Raw genomic sequence first — 16,812 nt, forward strand, 5'->3', positions numbered from 1 at the left:
TGTGTTCAGTATCAGTATTCCTCATAAACTACAGAGGAATGCGATGACATAGATGGCGTATCTGAGCCAAGGAATGAAAACACGCACCCAGAACGAAGAGGGCAACAATATATAGACAGATAGGGCTCCGGGCTGAGAAGTGTTGAGAATATGAGAAGTGTATGAAAACAAAAGAGGGGTCTTCAGCTCCTCCCCCCACTGTCGCATGAACCCATTTCACCTCTGCCTGCAGCACAGTAAGATCTATGGGACAGGCAGGTTTATGTTTGCAGCAGGGGAGATGGAGTGTGAGGGTGTAGCGTCGATTGTGAGTGTGGCTCACATGTGCAGGAGACCTAGAGTGAGGACTAGAAGCAACTTAATCCAAAGGCTCACCTGCCCCTAAGGTAAACATGTACCAAAGACCATGTCCTGTCTCTGTGTTTGTACTCTGTGAGTGTGGTGTGTGTGTGTGTGTGTGTGTGTGTGTGTGTTCAAGACAATCACAGGATCGTGCTTCGTCTTTGTCTGACATTTATTAGGTTCATATCTGAATGTACAAGCTAAATTGACGACAGATAACAGACACGTTACTCTCTAAATGAAAAAACAAACAAAAAAAACCCACCAGCATCAGTCCATTTTACAAAAAAAAAAAAAAGGCATTTTACAACACAGCTGTCTTTCACACCACATCCCCCACATACATACACACGCACGCACACACACACACACACACACACACACACACACACACACACAAATGTAATAAGCTATAATGTGAGAAAGATTTAAACTTCGAAATGGCCTCAGTGTGAGTAACAGACAATGGGATGAAGTAAAAACTTAACACCCACTGTCTCTCAATTAAAGTTCTGGGCACACACTGTTCAATACAGCACATTCCCAGTGAGGTGAATGAGGCTAATGTGCAAACTTAATGGCACTTAAAGATGACCGTATTGTACCTCATGCCATTATGCATAACATCACACCATACCCGTAGCGAGACACTGCGCACACGCACACACCACACCACACTCTCAAAGTGACAGAAACAGAAACACACACACACACACACACACACACACACACACACCACAACAGTAAGGTAAGGGTCAGACGCAGTGCTTAGGTTTGATGAAAGACGGGGATGACATGTTCTGACCCTGTACACAACCCTGACAAAAAACAGCCCTGTTTTTTTTTCTCTTTTCCAACCCAGACTTAAACCAATGCTAACTCTCTGTACAGTTCAACTTCAAACAGCTCAAAGCACTGAACAGATAAAAGCAAAAATGGCTGTGATATTTTTTCCTTTTTCTTTTTTAAATACATGTAGCATCTCCTCCTAATGCTGATAACTCCATCGCATGACTTCGAAAGAAAAAAAAAACACTAGGGAGGGATCAAACAAAGATTGCTTTAGATAAATCTAGACCTGTAAGACCATTGCAAGAAAGGAGGCTACTTCACAGATATGAAACCCAGTTGTGTACTGGTGGGAAGACACACTTTGGCAGAAAGCATTGAAGAAAAAAAAAAAAAGTGTATCTAAAGTATCTACATGATTCACTCGTTCAAGTCAAACATTCCCACCTCTCTGAGTAGGGAACAATACGGTGGCACTTGGCACCACCAAATACAAACCAAAAAGTGCTTCTTGAAAAAGTGCTTTTAAAATAAATACAACAATCTATGTAAATCGTTCAATAGGCATATATGCAATTAAAGTTAACTCCTGCCCTGAGAAAGAGAGAGACTAGGAGAAAGATAAAGTAAAGCATGACTGGCACACGCAAACTTAAAGGATAATTTTGGTTTATTACAACTTCGGTCTTTTTTTTTTTTTTGTAATTTCAACCATAATTTCTCTTGGTTATGATTAGATCTTAATACTACGAAGCCTGGTGGGGCAACAGAGATGAATGGTCAGACAATCTGATGGGTTTTAAACAAGCAACGAGGAGAAGACAACAAGTAAACATGAATATAAACAATGCTGAATTTAAAATATCTGCTGTGCAATTTTTTTTTTTTCTTTTTTGAGCAGAAACGCATTCAACGCATTTGTTAAGAGTTCAAGGACACAAACAATCAGAACAGTGAATGTAAACATAACTAACTTTTGTTTATTTACAAGAAAACCCTACAGGACACCTTTAATCTGTTTTTTTTTTTTTTTTTTTTTTTCCAGCATTAACCCGTAGACTGTACTGAAAATAATGAAAAACGTCCATCTCAATTGAAAAAGCTGAAATTAGGCAATGTTTGGTATATGCCTCATTACACAGGAAAAGTATGTATGTGTACTCAAACTATAAGATAAAAAGGTAAAAGGTTGACGCAGTATATTGGGACTAAACTGTGATGAATATTTATAAAGGACAGGACAAAGATTGGTTAATTTGTTTAAAACCAATGACTGTTAAAAAAAAGATTTAAGTCATAATAAACCAGAATTATCTTTTAAGTAAACGGAAACGGAAACGGAACCACAGACTCACATTCATGCACACTTCCAAACCTCCATGTAGGAAGCATATAAGCAGAGGAACAGGAACTGATGCTGGGCTATTAACCGAAACACAGACATCATTATTGCCTCATTTCAACAGTACAACACACACATACAATACACACGTTGTAACCTGCAAAACAACCGCCTTTCCGTACATTGGATTTATTCCAAAAATAGATATAATGTTTATATATACTGTTTACATTTATATTACGCTTACATATTACCAAGAATAGCCACAACCTAATACAGGTTCAAATTTCACAATATTACATTTAAACAGCTCTGAGGGTGATATGAATTGGTATGTGCACATCACTGTGTCTTGTGGGGATTTTTTTTGTGTGTATATGTATAGTTGTGTATACATGTGTATGCCACTGTGTGTGTGTGTGTGTGCGTGTGTTACACAGGTGTGCTTTCTTTGTATCTGCATACCTCTCCCTTAACCTGAGAATGCACTCTGTACCTTGGACAGAGCTCAAATACACACACACACACACACACACACACACATACACGTCTACACACATGGAGACAACAACATACACACACCTCTAAACTACGTGAATCTGTCAGAGGTTTGAGGAGGAAGTGACACATGATGCTCCCAAATCAACAAAATGAGAGCAAAGAAATCTTATCTGTACTGAGAAATGTTCAGATTGCATGAATGGGGTGGGGGGTATTAGCACTCACACATTTGCACTAGTAAATTGTCTGCCTGGCATGTACACTAAAATGCTGAAGACAAAATGGAAGCTAGCTTTGCAAGCATCTTGGTTTTTGCAATCTTGGCTGATTATTTGATTACAATTTTCTTTACTAAAAGTGTAAACAGTCAAATGCTCTGCTAGAAAAAAATTCACTGGGCTGTGATTTCACACCCAGAGAGCAGACATGCTCAAACAATATGAAATTCCGATGCTGAATTTATTAAAGGATTAAAGGATTCAAAATTTCAGACTTATGTGTGTGTTTTAAGATTAAAGTGCTGCAGCTGACTCTGTGTCACCTCTGCTCATCACAGCAGCTGAGAGTGTTTTACTTTCCCATGGTCATTGGGAAAATTACAACTAGAAATAGTTTGTATGCAACACTATTTGTCTAAAGGGGTCTGGCATGATGAAACGTTCTTTAAAAACACACACACATTTTCCTTTGAAGCCGATCAGATTTCATTACGTCATGATGTGCAGGAGAGACATCAATAGCCCATGTGTAGATTTGTGGCATCCAACATACATACTGTTAAGGGTTGTTTGACACTGAGGGTCTCCCATTCTACAGACACACAACAAGGGCATTGAAGAGCTGCTAACAGGAAGCAAAGGTGGCATGGCTGTGTGTTGAATGGACAGGAGATAAGCGAGTATATGTGTGTTTGTGTGTTTGTGTGTGTGTGTGTGTGTGTCCCTGTATCAGATCATTAGGCCGGTCCATTAGCAGAAGCCTGTGTCTCTCTGTAAGATAAAAAAAGGACAGAAATTCAGATTGTTTTAGGATTGTCTGGTTTTCAGTGATGAGATATCTGCCATCAAGACTTCTGGCATCACTCAAATACAAAGGATGTCAGTGGAATCTGGTTTGTATCCCTCAAAGCACTGAAAAACTACATTTGAGGAACTGTGCAGCAACATATCAGCAAATAAACATATTTTTTTAAACATCAATACAAAGTTCTCAATAAACTGTTTGTGTTGGGGTGGTTGCAGTAGCCTCAAGTCTGGGCATCCCACAAAATGACGGCAAAGACAGGAAACAGCAAAAAATATTTCCCTCTGTGTGGCTAGTCATCTCTATGGCAAGTAGTGAAATATACAGTGAAAACAAATGTTTACATTATTATTCCAAGTGTTAATTGTAAAACAATGATTTGACTTTGCAGAACAACTTCATGGTCAAACCGACTGAATGTACTCACTGCCAATAGCATGCACATACAGTACTGGAGTGTAACTAAATTATGCGTTACAAATGCATTTGAGCTGTGAGAAAGCTCTTTAGAAGTCTTGTAACAGGACTCTTAACTAAATTGGGAGTCTCTTTACAACCTGTGCAATGTTGCTGCTCAGGTATCAGCAATTAATTTGGCATGTTATGAGTTTGAGAGTTTGTTTTGTGTGGTGATGCTACACCTACTTTATTCAGCTGTATATAAACATGTATTCACACAGACACACACTTACTGTGTGACAGCAGTCGACTGGTTAGATGGACTGGCAGTAGTTGGGCTGGGACAGTCTCCATGTTTCTTTCCTTTTTCACTTTCTTTCTCACAGCCTTTTCCTTTGTCTTTTATGGCGAGCCCCTCTGTTGGCACCTTAACCGCGTCGCTGCAAAAAGCACAAATAAGCAAAGTGGAACAATAGCCAGGGAAATGTCACCTGAACTGAAATCATAGAGCCTAAGTGCAGATGCTATTGGCTGCTGCTGGCTGAATTTCACCACTGTTGTCTGCTTTCAGCTCAGTCCATGTCCAGTGTGCACAGTAACCTGTATATCCACCATTCTGGCACTGCCAACACGTAGCAGCTTGTGACTGACCAAGTTGGGTAAGTTTGTAAGGTTTGTTTTAAAAGGTAGTTACTCAAAAATTCTGAGTTGGGTCTGTTTAATTGTAGCATGCTTGCACTGTTTGTTAGTAACTTGCTAATGTGTTGATTTGTTAGAATGTTGATATGTTGGATTGGTGGCAACTTTTTGTTCATAGCATGCTATTTGACAAACTGTTAGTAGTGTGGCTGCTCTGAGAGAAAATAAATCAACTTGAGCCATGTCAATATTAGGACTAAGACAAGAATTAACCATATTATATGACCACAGTGAGTGGTCATAAACTGCTCTCAGTTTTTGGTGTAATTGCAAAAGTTAACAAACTACCATTAGATTTTTTTAAAATGCTGAGTGGACTGTTTCATGCTGGACGAGTGGTGTTTTGGAATACACCAGGGTCATGTTGAGGATATGAGATGACCCTTGTATGGAGACCTGCAGGTCCTCTATAAGTCACCAGTTGTGGGTTAGTGCATTTTTTTATGAATTAGACTTGGCCTGAATTATGGGACAAGGGAAGGATTGTTACTCTACATCCTATTAAATAATACAAGCAAACAAAAACATGGCACATCTGTGCTTCTGATGGCATTTTAAATCCTTTATACAACTTCAGGAAAGCATTCCACACTCCAGAGTGAAAGACCTCAAGCACAACATACCGTCTGACTGCTGGTCTGAAAACTCTGGAGTCAAGGGGAGATGAGACAGAAGGGAACAGACAGGAGGACGACGATATCAGAAGAAAAACAGAGAAGGTGGAAGTAAAACTGTGTGGGGGGAAAAAGTTTGGAGGGGAAAGGGAAAAGAGGGCTCTATACAAAGCACTTCAAAGTACAGTAGGAGAGGGAGGACACATTACACCAATCAGACAGAGCTGCCACCCTTCATTTGTGTAGGAGCATGTGTACCTGGTGAAGACTGCTCTCTCATTTTTTGCGTCGACCGTGAGCCGGATGGTCTCCTTGCCAGCTCCAGTGGTGATGGTCTCTGTTGTGACTGTCTCACTGGATGTAGACTCTGTCTTGCCTTCCTCCTCATCGCTGTCAGAGCTGCTGGAGGAAGAGCTGTCTGATGCAACCAGTGGAGCTTTTCTCGCCACGCACACACTCCACACACATGCTGCACAGAGTGAAGAAGAAATCATCTGACCTTTCCATGAGTGTATGTTTGCTTCAAAGTCAAGTCTTTTAAAAGGAACAATAAGCACCCTTTCTATTCATGTCATGCCTATGCAGTTATGCATACATACATGCATATACACCAAAGGTGGAAATTGGGGGCTTTGAAATTACATTTTCATTTTACCATTTTTTGCCAATAGCCATGCTTCAGCAACTTACGGTTCTGGTTTGGTTTGGTGTTATCTGATCCGCTGAGCTCAGAGTCCACAGGAGAACTGCATCTAGGGCCTGTTTCAGAGCTGGGAATATACAACGCAAGTAAGAAAACCTGCCAAAGCACTATCCACACACAGTTTCTTAAATTTACAGGTCAATTTTTCTCATATTTAGTGTCTATGATTGACTGTACATAGGAGTACAGGGTTTTCAACAAGTGCATACAATGTCCAGTTGGGTGAAGAAAGTAGCCAGTAGCCAGTAGCCAGCGCATTCTGTCAGGTCAGAGATATTTATCAGCATGGACTACAACATACTAAAAATGTAGCTGTAAGTCAGGTAGTGCATTCTGTCATGTGAGACATATCTCTCAGAATGGACTCCTACTCCTATAAACATAGGTATAAGTAGGGCAGGGCATTCTGTCAGGTAAGAAAGTTCTATTATCAATTGTCTGTGCGCTCTCATGGAAAAACATACCATGGAAAACACCAGTTCCACACATATTCAAACCGAGTTCTTCAACTTAAGACTAGGGGTTTTGTGGTAGCAAAACTATTATGCCACTATTTAGTTCATCATAATTTCTTAATTATGTCTCAGTATGTATTTTTATAATAACTGGAAGAGCACCGCAAACTTATTAGTAGCAGGCTATTTCACAACTGTTAAATCAAAATAAACCTTTAAGATGCTTGAGTTAAGGCATTTTCTCAGTGGCTCCACATATTTAGACCACACCCAGACTCACCAACAGAAAGGCTGGAAGTCGGTGAACTTGGCCCACCCTTTCTCCTCTGCATCTGTGGCAGCTGGCTGGGAGACTGGAGTGTCCCACGCTGCAAAGCCCCCTCCTGCTGCCGGTGCTTTCGAGTTCACCTCCCCAAAGTCTGCTATCCAGCCGGTGCCTGCAAATGAACACAGTGCCATATACACTCAGCATGAGGCACCTGTTTGGGGATATAGAGCAAAACAATTACACATTACTATGTGATGTAACATATCTCACTCTTTGTTGCCTCAGTCTGGCCCTGGCTTGAGAATGGATCCAGGATATCTTTGGGCTCTTCTCCTTCTTCTGAATTAGAGTCTGCTGCTGTGTCAGAAACCTCAGTGCCAGAAATCGCTGTCCTATCACAGTCCTTACTGGCTGCATGACTCTGGGAGGACTGTGACCCACCAAACCTTGAAGCAAACAAAACATTTTAGTATGCTTAATTGAAATGTAGAGATCATCTGCGTTGTTGCTCGTCTGTCTACCTGTTCCGAGACTTGGTTTGTGTTGCATAGTTGATTTCTTTCTCCTCCCAGATGTCCTCTTCATCATCATCAAAGGGCTGAATCCTCTCCTTGGCACAAGCCTCAAACACAGCCGTGTTTGCCTGCAAGAAACAGGTGGATAACTTAAATGTGCAAAGTTTAGTAATGTGCATCAGTTTGCTGTACAACAAATGCTAAGATGAATGCTAAATCTTAAACTTGAATCAGTCAATATTTTACTCCGCATTGAATCAAATTACTGTGACTGTGTATTTGTTAAGTTGTTTTTGTGTCTGCTCACTGGTGACTATAAAAATCATAAATCCAAAGACATTTACAGCCTTAAAACTTGCAAAAATAAAACATCATAGAAAAAATTGTGAATAAACTTGCATGAAGAATGTAAATAAACTCACACTGTCCTGGCCTGCATCAATGTTGATATTAATCTCTGCAATTCGGTCAAATGTTGCCCTGCAATAACAGCAGAAAAATCACTCCAACACACAGTGATCATATTACAGTGACACACAGAGAGGAAAGAGAAGAATATCAGTTGATCTACCCAATGCTGTCATCATGATCGGTAAACTCCTCATCATTGAAGCCAAACTGATCCACAAAGTTAGCAGTCATTTGCTGAATCTGGTAGTCTGAAAAGGCCTGAAACAAACATCACGAAGTTGGATTAGCTTACTATAGCTCATAATTGAAGCCTTCAGTGTTTTTGTGTATGTGTGTGCTTATGTATGTGTACCTGCTGCAGTGTCAGTTCTTTAGGAAAGGGGCTCTCCATGTCATCCTCTGAGGAAGGACGGGGGTTTCCCGTCCCAACCTAAACAGGAAGACACAACAACAAATGCAACATTTAAAGTTTCAAGTATAATTACAAGCAGCTACTGTATACTGCAAATGTGTATGTGTTTACCAGGTCTATGGTGTTCTTCCTATTGGTCTCTGACAGCGTTTGGTCCACAAAGGTTTCCCAGCGCCCTCTGTAGTCCTCTGGCAACTCTACACCCAAAACACAAGAATAACACAGAACAACATTACAAAAGCAATGCTCCAGCATTTCTTCTTTTTTTAATAATTTCTTGGATGTATAAATCAGTTTCAGATTTAATGTCTACACACACACACACACCTGTGATGAGGCTACTAATCTGTGTGTGGACTGGGCCCTTCTCCAGGTTGTGCACGACCGTATTGGCAATCCTGGTCAGATGTCCCATGTACCCTCTTCTCATACCACCTTCTGATCTGAAAACAGTCGTAACACACTTTAGTGTAACACATATTTTTGCCTAATACCAAAACAGAAAAAAAGTCATCATACCACAGGTCCTTACTGTATTTTATCATTCTCTTCCCAAGCCTCTAGAATTCTCTGGACAAGGTGGCAGTGCTGAAACAACTTGTGAGAGAAAAACATAGAGCCAATCAGCTGTTTTAATTGAGTGAGAGCCACCAAAGTGGCCCATCCAGTAGATCAAATACCACATAAGCCTCCTGCTTTGGACACATACAGAGACACCTACATGAGTCACCATTAAATTATGCGCAGAGTTTTCAGGGGTGATTGAAGGTTCAGAAGTTGGGGTTTCAGTCAAAGTCTGCTCTTGTGATGCATCCTGATGAGGCTTGAATTTATCCTGGGATCCCAAGCCAGGCTGAAGTCTCATTTCATGGGCACAGGGCCGCAGGATGGCAGCAACACAAAGCTCCACTTGGAGGTGCAAGAAGTTGTTCCATGTGTACTTGAAAAACAAGTCCTGAAAAAAAGCATATATTTTCCAAAGGGACATTTAGCAATTTTCCCCATTCTAAACTTTGTACTTTTAAAGTTTGAAAAATGGCAGCAGGTCTGCTCATCTCACCAGAAGCAGGTCCATTGTGTTGAGTCTGCAGAGTTCCTGTGCTACGACTGCATGGCTAGCAGAGCTGGTATACAGCAGAGAAGCGACTAGTCTGGCTACGTGCAGACGTGTGTTCCCCAGTGGTTCATCCAGCACACCCAGAGTAGTCAGCATAGGATTTCGCTAAACATAATAATATTATTATATTACTAATATTATAGGCCACACTTAAGGTGTCGTAAGGTTTCATTGTTACAATTTTTTATTATTATAAGTTGCATTGCTGACACTGTGAACTCCCTTTATGCAGACCTAGAAATAAAGCTGCATTAACAACTTGCTAAGTTGTGTCCTCTTGCACATGGCAAGTAATTACCTAACAAGCCAACTGGATCAAAGATGATTTAAGATTATCCATTATACACACTTAACTTTGACATTTTATGTTAAAACAAAATGAAAAAATAAAAATATTGAAACAACTATGTATATGCAGGATATTCGTGTTAATGTACCTTGGGTGGCTCCAGAAGCAGCTGGTGGAAGTGTCTCAGATGTGGTTCGATGGCCAACAAAATGCTGCTATTAACAGTGTAACTTCTCTCAAATCCCTGAGCATCCATTACACCATCCACCCTGTCATAAACACAGATCAAACACATAAAATCAAACAGAGAATGGATGAACAGAATGTTTAATAAATGGTCAAACAAGAGAGACACGACCAACTTCACCTAGAGACAATTTTATAAAAAGAAATGAGGTCAGGTATCAAACAAAAAATGACATTTGTGATCCTAATAAAGAAGAATTGGATAGCGTTGTTTACACTTAGGTTAAAATTGCTTTCGGGTTTCTCACTCACACAGGTCTCCTGATTTCCAGCAATGTGAGAAGTACTTGAATCCCATTGACGATACAGCTCTCAGTCCTTTCCCCTGAGAACATATTCTGTAACAACTGCTCCACACTCTCCTGCCTGTAAAAACATGGAGTATATTGTCTTCTCCACATCCTTAAGAAGAGTGTAAATGTGTGTGTGCTCATCTGTCTGACTTACGACTCCAGCACAGTAAGCAAAGGGTCAGGTTGTGAAATCTCTTGGAGCTGATTGGCCTGGTCTCTGCTCAGACGAATTATGTCACACAACGTCTGAGATGCATTGGACTGCCTCTGCAAGAGAAAAAAAAAAACAAACAAACATGGACATTCAGTCTGTCTATTCACAAGCCTCTGAGTGCTGGTGATAGTATATTTTATATAGAAATACTGAAATACCATCCTACCTCTTCATCTCTCTCAGGGTGAATGAGCTCTATGAGTCTCTGGGCCAGCTTCTCTTCATTCAGCCACTGTTGAGAAAAATCATCACAATCTTACATTATAGCTTCACACAGTATCAGCGTATAATGTGTAAAAGCATGAATTTGGGTCGACTTCTCTCATACAGTAAGAGTCTCCAGTCGAAGAGGGGGTGGCTCCACACAGCTGATGAGTCGTAGGAGCACATCCATCATGGCTGATGTATCAATATGCTTCAGTACCAAGGAAAGGAATCCCTCCTTCCGTCGCAGGAAATTAAGCACCTAAACAAAACAGAGGAAACACTGTATCACAAAATAAAAAAACTGAAAACTGACGTCCACACAAAAAGGACATGTAACCTCATTTTCAGCATTTGTCATTGGGATTATTTTGTAGACAGAAAGAATATTATCGTACATGGGATATTGCTCTGGAAAGACATGTCCGTATAAAGGCAGATTTTTCAAAACCTGTCCACATGCAAGTACAAATGAGTTAGAATGCTCTTTTAATTCTGCTCTGCAAGTTTCTATATACAGCACAGACATTTCAGTTACTCAGTCTTCAGTGTGAAATAATCAATTACTGTGCCTGCAGGGTTGAGCCTTTTAAACCTGTCACCAGTGAAAGTGTCAATCAGCTCATTACCAGCAGGTGTATCATGCGGCTGCCTGTGGTAAGGTAGGTGTCCTCAGAGGTGCCTCACTGAAAGTTTCATAGGGCCACTTAGTAATGATAAGTCTGAAAAATGCATTAGCTAAACCAAGGTCCGCACATATATTCTCAAACTATAGCTTCTGCCAACATTACATTCTTACACAAAATGATATTAGTGTCAGCTATGTAAACAGTTCCAAAATATTACATCCAAAGCATTTTCACATAAAATTTTAAATTTTAATATCACCATACAAACAAATGTAGGTATGAGATTTTGTTTTTGTTGTTTGTTACCAAGACCAGTGAGTGAAGTGTTACACACCAAAAGTGACTGTCAAGGTCAGGGAGTAATCAGAATTGGTACAAATCATTCCTCCTTGAACATGAAAATCCATAATGTATGTCACAGCTTTTGGGAGAGTTTTTAAGATATGTTGCTCTGGATCAACAAACTTGAAATGGCCAGGCCAGCTGATCTTGACATCCTCAGACCCTAGCGCTATCAGTTGCTGCTTTGAATCTTGGAACATCTGCATGTTGGCATTTCAAGAGAAACAAAACTCAACAGCCATCTTGCTTGAGAGTAATTCCCAGAGTAATCAGCTTCCATTATCGTGCTATAAGCACCCCTCAGACTTTCTGAAGTAAATCACGACAACACAAAAACACAGCTGTCCTCCTCTCTGAGTCTGCCCTCTGATTTACCTGTGTGAGTGTGTGTGTTACCTGCTCAGTCTTTCGTGTGATGAGGTTTCCAATTGTCTTGCTAAAGAAAGATGCCAGGAGGGGGTTAAGTGGGGACGGCTGCTCGAGGAAGGCATACAGAGTTTCCAGCAGAGGCTCCTCATTACCCAGCTTATCATTGATCACTCCCACATCACATGTCAACAGCTCACATGCTATATTTGGATATCTGTAATAAATGAAGAAAACACACCTGGCAGTAAAATGAAGCAGAAACAAAATCAATATCTCATTTTCTACCCTAGTACACTGAGTGTGCTAAAGTATACTGGAATAAAAACATTTTCTGAAACATGACTGTGCTGACATTCACAGGTTGATTATCAAACAGGCAATTATATAGTTTTGCTAAGTTTTTTCAATGCATTATTAGTGGTATTGGTTAGATAATTGGATCAAACACATTTTTTGCAAATCTGAGCTGACTTGCAGCACCAGCAAGACACATTTTTTCCTGGATACAGTATTCTGACTACATCAGCATATTCTTCACAACAGCACCTACTTGAAGCGCTTAGTCTCCTCTACACCAGCAGGGGGCTCTGTAGTAATCATAGTGACCAGCTCCTGCATGCACTGGTCCTGGCACAAGAACAGGAGAAGTCTACAAAACCATAATGATGAAAAACGACACACAAGTTAGCACCAGCAGGAATTACTGGAAACTGAAACACAATTATATTAATGTGCTGCTAATATGCTAAAGCTGACAATAAACAGACCTCCTGTTCTGAGCCTTGCACTCCTGCAGCACATCTTCCTCATCCATGAGCTCAGAGAGCGTGACATCCTCCTTGTCCAGTAAAGCCTCCAGATGAGAAGACGTGTGCAAGTCAAACTTCCAAAACATGGCTGACGTCACCGGCACATACACTTAGCTGCTGACCGAAAGAGGATGTGGCATAGAGATCAGTATCTCAACCGAGTAGCATACATGTACAAGTTAATGAATGACACCATTTTTAAAATGTGTGCAGATCAATTCATTTTGTGATACAATATATCATATGTATGTATGCTCTTACTTTTGGACAAGGAGCAGTACCCTCAGTCAGATTTTGCTAAACAGCCATTTGCCTTGTTGACACTGCAAAGCCTGGACATCAAACAGCAGCAGCAAATTCACACAATGAAGACACAAACACAGCCACTTCACTCATGCTAATACCACACACCACACACAAAGACAGGAGAGTGTGTCCTCAACCTGGTATTGAGACAAAAACAAAGAACAAATGTTACAGAATCATTTCCAAGATGATTTGCCCTGTCCTCATTAGAGCCAGAAGAACAGTTAAAGTCAGCATAAGTACAGAGGCTGGGCTTCCACTGCTCTCTGGAAAGAGCAGGAAGCAGTGCATCTGTAATTGAATTAGTGCTGCACATCTGTGAATTGACATTACCCAGCTTGTTTTGAGACTTGCCTCTCATATACCAGCAAATAATGACTGAAGTAAGAATGACAAACAAAACTAATCTACTGCAGAAAGACTCTTAGTGTAAGTGTGTGATATGTGTGTAATGCTTGTAAAAACAAAAACAACAACAACAACAACAACAACAACCGTGTCAGCCAGTGAGCAGGGCTACTGAGTATTGCAATAGCTGACATGTGTAACTACGAAGTGCAAACTTGAGATTAGGCGTGGTGATGATGACAAGTGACCACTGTGGTGGGCAAGCAGGTACTGTCGCTTAACAATGGCTTTCAGGGAGAGACCATCTATTTACATCCCCCTGAACCACATCAAACCACACATACAGTTCAGAATCCATCTTAATAAATCTTATCTTCTAAAATTATTAGCCATTTGACCATTTGCTTTAACAGTTGATTCGCATAGTGAGCATGCCACTGATCCAGCATGTGTTTGTCTAAATTGTAGATAAGACCCCGCATGATCTCGGATACCCCAAAGTCAGCAGTCACACACTAGAGCAAGTGGGTAATATGTCGTTTTATAGTGTAAAAGAGGCTTGGACATAAGTTATTCATTTCTCTACACCGTTAAAGTTAATTGCATAACATAAACGATCTCAGGGTATTCTGCCCTTGTGTACCCATCTCTTCAGTAAACACGGCAACGCTAAACACACTTATGTTTTAGAGCTCAGACAATCAACTTCAGGAATTCAATCTTTCCTCACAGCTAGATTTGGATTTTATATTTCACACAACAGCACAACCATGGTCTGCTTTAAGACAGGCCTCTCTGTCGTCCTCACATCAGCTGGTGGCGATTACTGTTAGCTTTGAACGGATATTAGTTATAACCGTCACATTAATGTGAATTAGAGTTAATTAGCTTATCCATATAGTTATCGTAACTTCACGTTAAGTTAGCCCATCTCATGTTACCGACCTCTGTCAGTGCCTTTCCACCGCTTAACGACGGTGTCTTTCACTTACCTTGCATGCAGATCGTAAACCGGCCCGCTAGCAATGTCTCACTCATGTTGCTAACGTTACCAAAGTATTTCAGTACAGTCCCGGTGGCAGACGATGTTTAGATGGAAAGCTAACACGGGTCAGTTATTTATCACGGCTGCCGAGCTAGGTAGGACGATGTCCTCCTGATTCAGACCTAACGTTACCGTCTCGCGACCACTTGACAGCGAGTCACTGGCTTTACGTGAGGTTACACGTTTGGGGTTTTTTTCTCTCCCAAAAGACAGGCGACTGTTACCTTTTCTCCATCATTTCATCAGTCGTCATCTGCAAGCTGAAAACGGCGACTCGGCGACTTTGGTTGTCAGGTCACCCGGAGGCCCATGGCTGGCTATTCATAACTGCGTTGTTAGCTTAGAGATACTACCCTTTCCCAGTTGCAGTGTCACTGAACGCTACACTGCCGTTACACGGCGGTTGGCCTGCGGAGGAGCACTGTGTTGACACTGTCCAATTTGTACTTCAGCAGGCAGGCAACAACAACAAAAAATCTGTCAGATTTGGAAATCAAAATGGCGGATACCTAAAACGTAATCAAAAGTTCGGCTGTCCATCAACTGTGTAAACATAGACGGATATCGTATTTATCTGTTGTTTCCCTAAAAATTGCTGTCAAGAGCTGGGTGATAACTGCAACTACTACTGCACTAAAATTTAATGTTCACATTCATATATCAAACAATATACCCCTCCATACGAGAGAGTAAACCACTTCTAATTTCAAATTCTGGAAAATAATGCAATAAAGGTACAAAACTGATTTAAACCAAATTATTTCACTATTAAAAGAAATTGCAATGGTCTCTGGCTGTGGACACCTGACTGTGCGACAAGGGTTTAGGGACCGTCGTTCTCTTACTGACTTCAGATTTTCGCTAAAAGCCCAGGGACCCATGTTGATGATCGATATATTTATTTGCAACAAAAGCATAACTCAAAAAATGCTGTAACTGGTCCATCACCTGGTATACGGAGAACCCTGTCCAGTGACTCTAGTTCCCCCCTTGTTGCCCCTGAACTGGACTGTGTCAAGTTACAGCTCTGCACATTCATTATTTTACCATGTGCATCTGCATCTGCACTGTGGAGATGTATGACCTGGAAAACAGAACTGTTGAAAAATACAGTATTTATTAGCTGAAGGTTACTTTTCCCCAGCCTTTGAAGAATTTTCTAGGCATGTAGATGAATATTCACTACAGGGGTCCAACAAAAGTTCCCACACCCTTCAGGCATCATTCATAAAACATTCCCTGAACTGAAATTTGTTTGCTGGGTGGTCTCTGTGGGCTGGTGCTGGAGGAAGCATTTTAAGTAAAAGAAGTGATCTCACGATGTAGAAGTACCACAAAAGTCCTGCTATGAAAATGTTGTTTAAGTAAATACTCGGGTACAAGTACCTGAAAACTGTATTTGAGAAAAGTAATGTACTTATTTACTTTCCACCATTATGTATTTCTTATCACTTTAATTTCTGCAGAAAATTATTAATCCTTGAACAAAGGTGCTGTTGGCAAAATCTAAAACCCGCAGTTCAATCTATAAGAGAAACCAGTTTCTCTGGCCTTGTTTGAACAACAAGTCTTAACAGTCTTAATAACTGGTGGTGACACCTTAGAGTTAGGGTGCTGTAACAACTGATTTTTTTTCTTTGTGGTTGTCTTTATAGTTGTGATTAAAACTTATTTTAATGCTCTCTATTACTTTTCATATTTACCCAAATCAAATAAATGCTGGTCTTCTCCATATAGTTACTCTGATATTTGGGGACACATTTAAAAATGTAAAACACAAACACTCACAGAGGAAATCTGAATTTAACACACACTGCGTAGCCCAATTTTAGTACGGTCCCTAGCTCCCTCTCACACACCATTCAAATGAACTAAATAAAAATGCAATTTCTGATGGTCAAAATTAATAAATGTTTGTAGTAACCATTTTTTGAATCCACTCAAGGATCCACTAAAATGAATTCAAAATGACATTTTACGTCTGACATCTTACAGGCATTATACGTAAACAACACATCGTTGTAATAATAAAACGTTCGGATTAATTTGAAAACATTGTGTAAAAAACATACTATTTTTTCAACAATTATGAAAATAAATAGCAAATTTAACGAGAATGCTTAAGCAC

General features: G+C 40.4%; 1 protein-coding gene across 10 annotated transcripts; it reads right to left on the bottom strand.

Annotated features, from left to right (window-relative positions):
- Positions 1-496: 496 nt before the first annotated feature.
- Positions 497-16,809, bottom strand: ppp6r2b (protein phosphatase 6, regulatory subunit 2b). 10 transcript variants are annotated; one of them, XM_051073411.1, is made up of 26 exons: positions 14,909-16,809; positions 13,247-13,317; positions 12,944-13,099; positions 12,727-12,825; positions 12,204-12,414; positions 10,961-11,098; positions 10,799-10,864; positions 10,573-10,685; positions 10,378-10,491; positions 10,028-10,148; positions 9,534-9,695; positions 9,195-9,428; positions 9,006-9,070; positions 8,801-8,916; positions 8,585-8,670; positions 8,414-8,491; positions 8,222-8,319; positions 8,073-8,130; positions 7,657-7,778; positions 7,406-7,581; positions 7,148-7,304; positions 6,400-6,479; positions 5,968-6,178; positions 5,719-5,742; positions 4,690-4,836; positions 497-3,963 (listed from the first exon to the last, which is right to left on the bottom strand). In XM_051073411.1, exons 3-26 carry the CDS (start codon positions 13,069-13,071, stop codon positions 3,930-3,932), a joined length of 2,838 nt encoding a protein of 945 aa, XP_050929368.1. In that variant the 5' UTR covers positions 13,072-13,099; positions 13,247-13,317; positions 14,909-16,809; the 3' UTR covers positions 497-3,929. The 10 variants fall into 10 exon arrangements, with proteins under 10 accessions (XP_050929368.1, XP_050929367.1, XP_050929371.1 ...); XM_051073410.1 differs by having other exon boundaries at positions 12,944-13,102; XM_051073414.1 differs by having other exon boundaries at positions 12,204-12,390; positions 13,247-13,428.
- Between the last annotated feature and the right edge of the window lie 3 nt (positions 16,810-16,812).

This window comes from Lates calcarifer, linkage group LG10 (genome assembly GCF_001640805.2).
Source record: "Lates calcarifer isolate ASB-BC8 linkage group LG10, TLL_Latcal_v3, whole genome shotgun sequence".
Lineage (NCBI taxonomy): Eukaryota > Metazoa > Chordata > Actinopteri > Centropomidae > Lates > Lates calcarifer.

What these genes read in the sequence shown, in the direction of transcription:
- ppp6r2b (XM_051073411.1), bottom strand. Translation starts at nt 13,071, where the DNA reads ATGTTTTGGAAGTTTGACTTGCACACGTCTTCTCATCTGGAGGCTTTA. An exon ending in TGCAAGGCTCAGAACAGGAG is followed by an intron (nt 12,826 to 12,943) that starts GTCTGTTTATTG and finishes ATGGTTTTGTAG; the next exon opens with ACTTCTCCTGTTCTTGTGCC. An exon ending in GGAAGAACACCATAGACCTG is followed by an intron (nt 8,492 to 8,584) that starts GTAAACACATAC and finishes CTTCCTGTTTAG; the next exon opens with GTTGGGACGGGAAACCCCCG.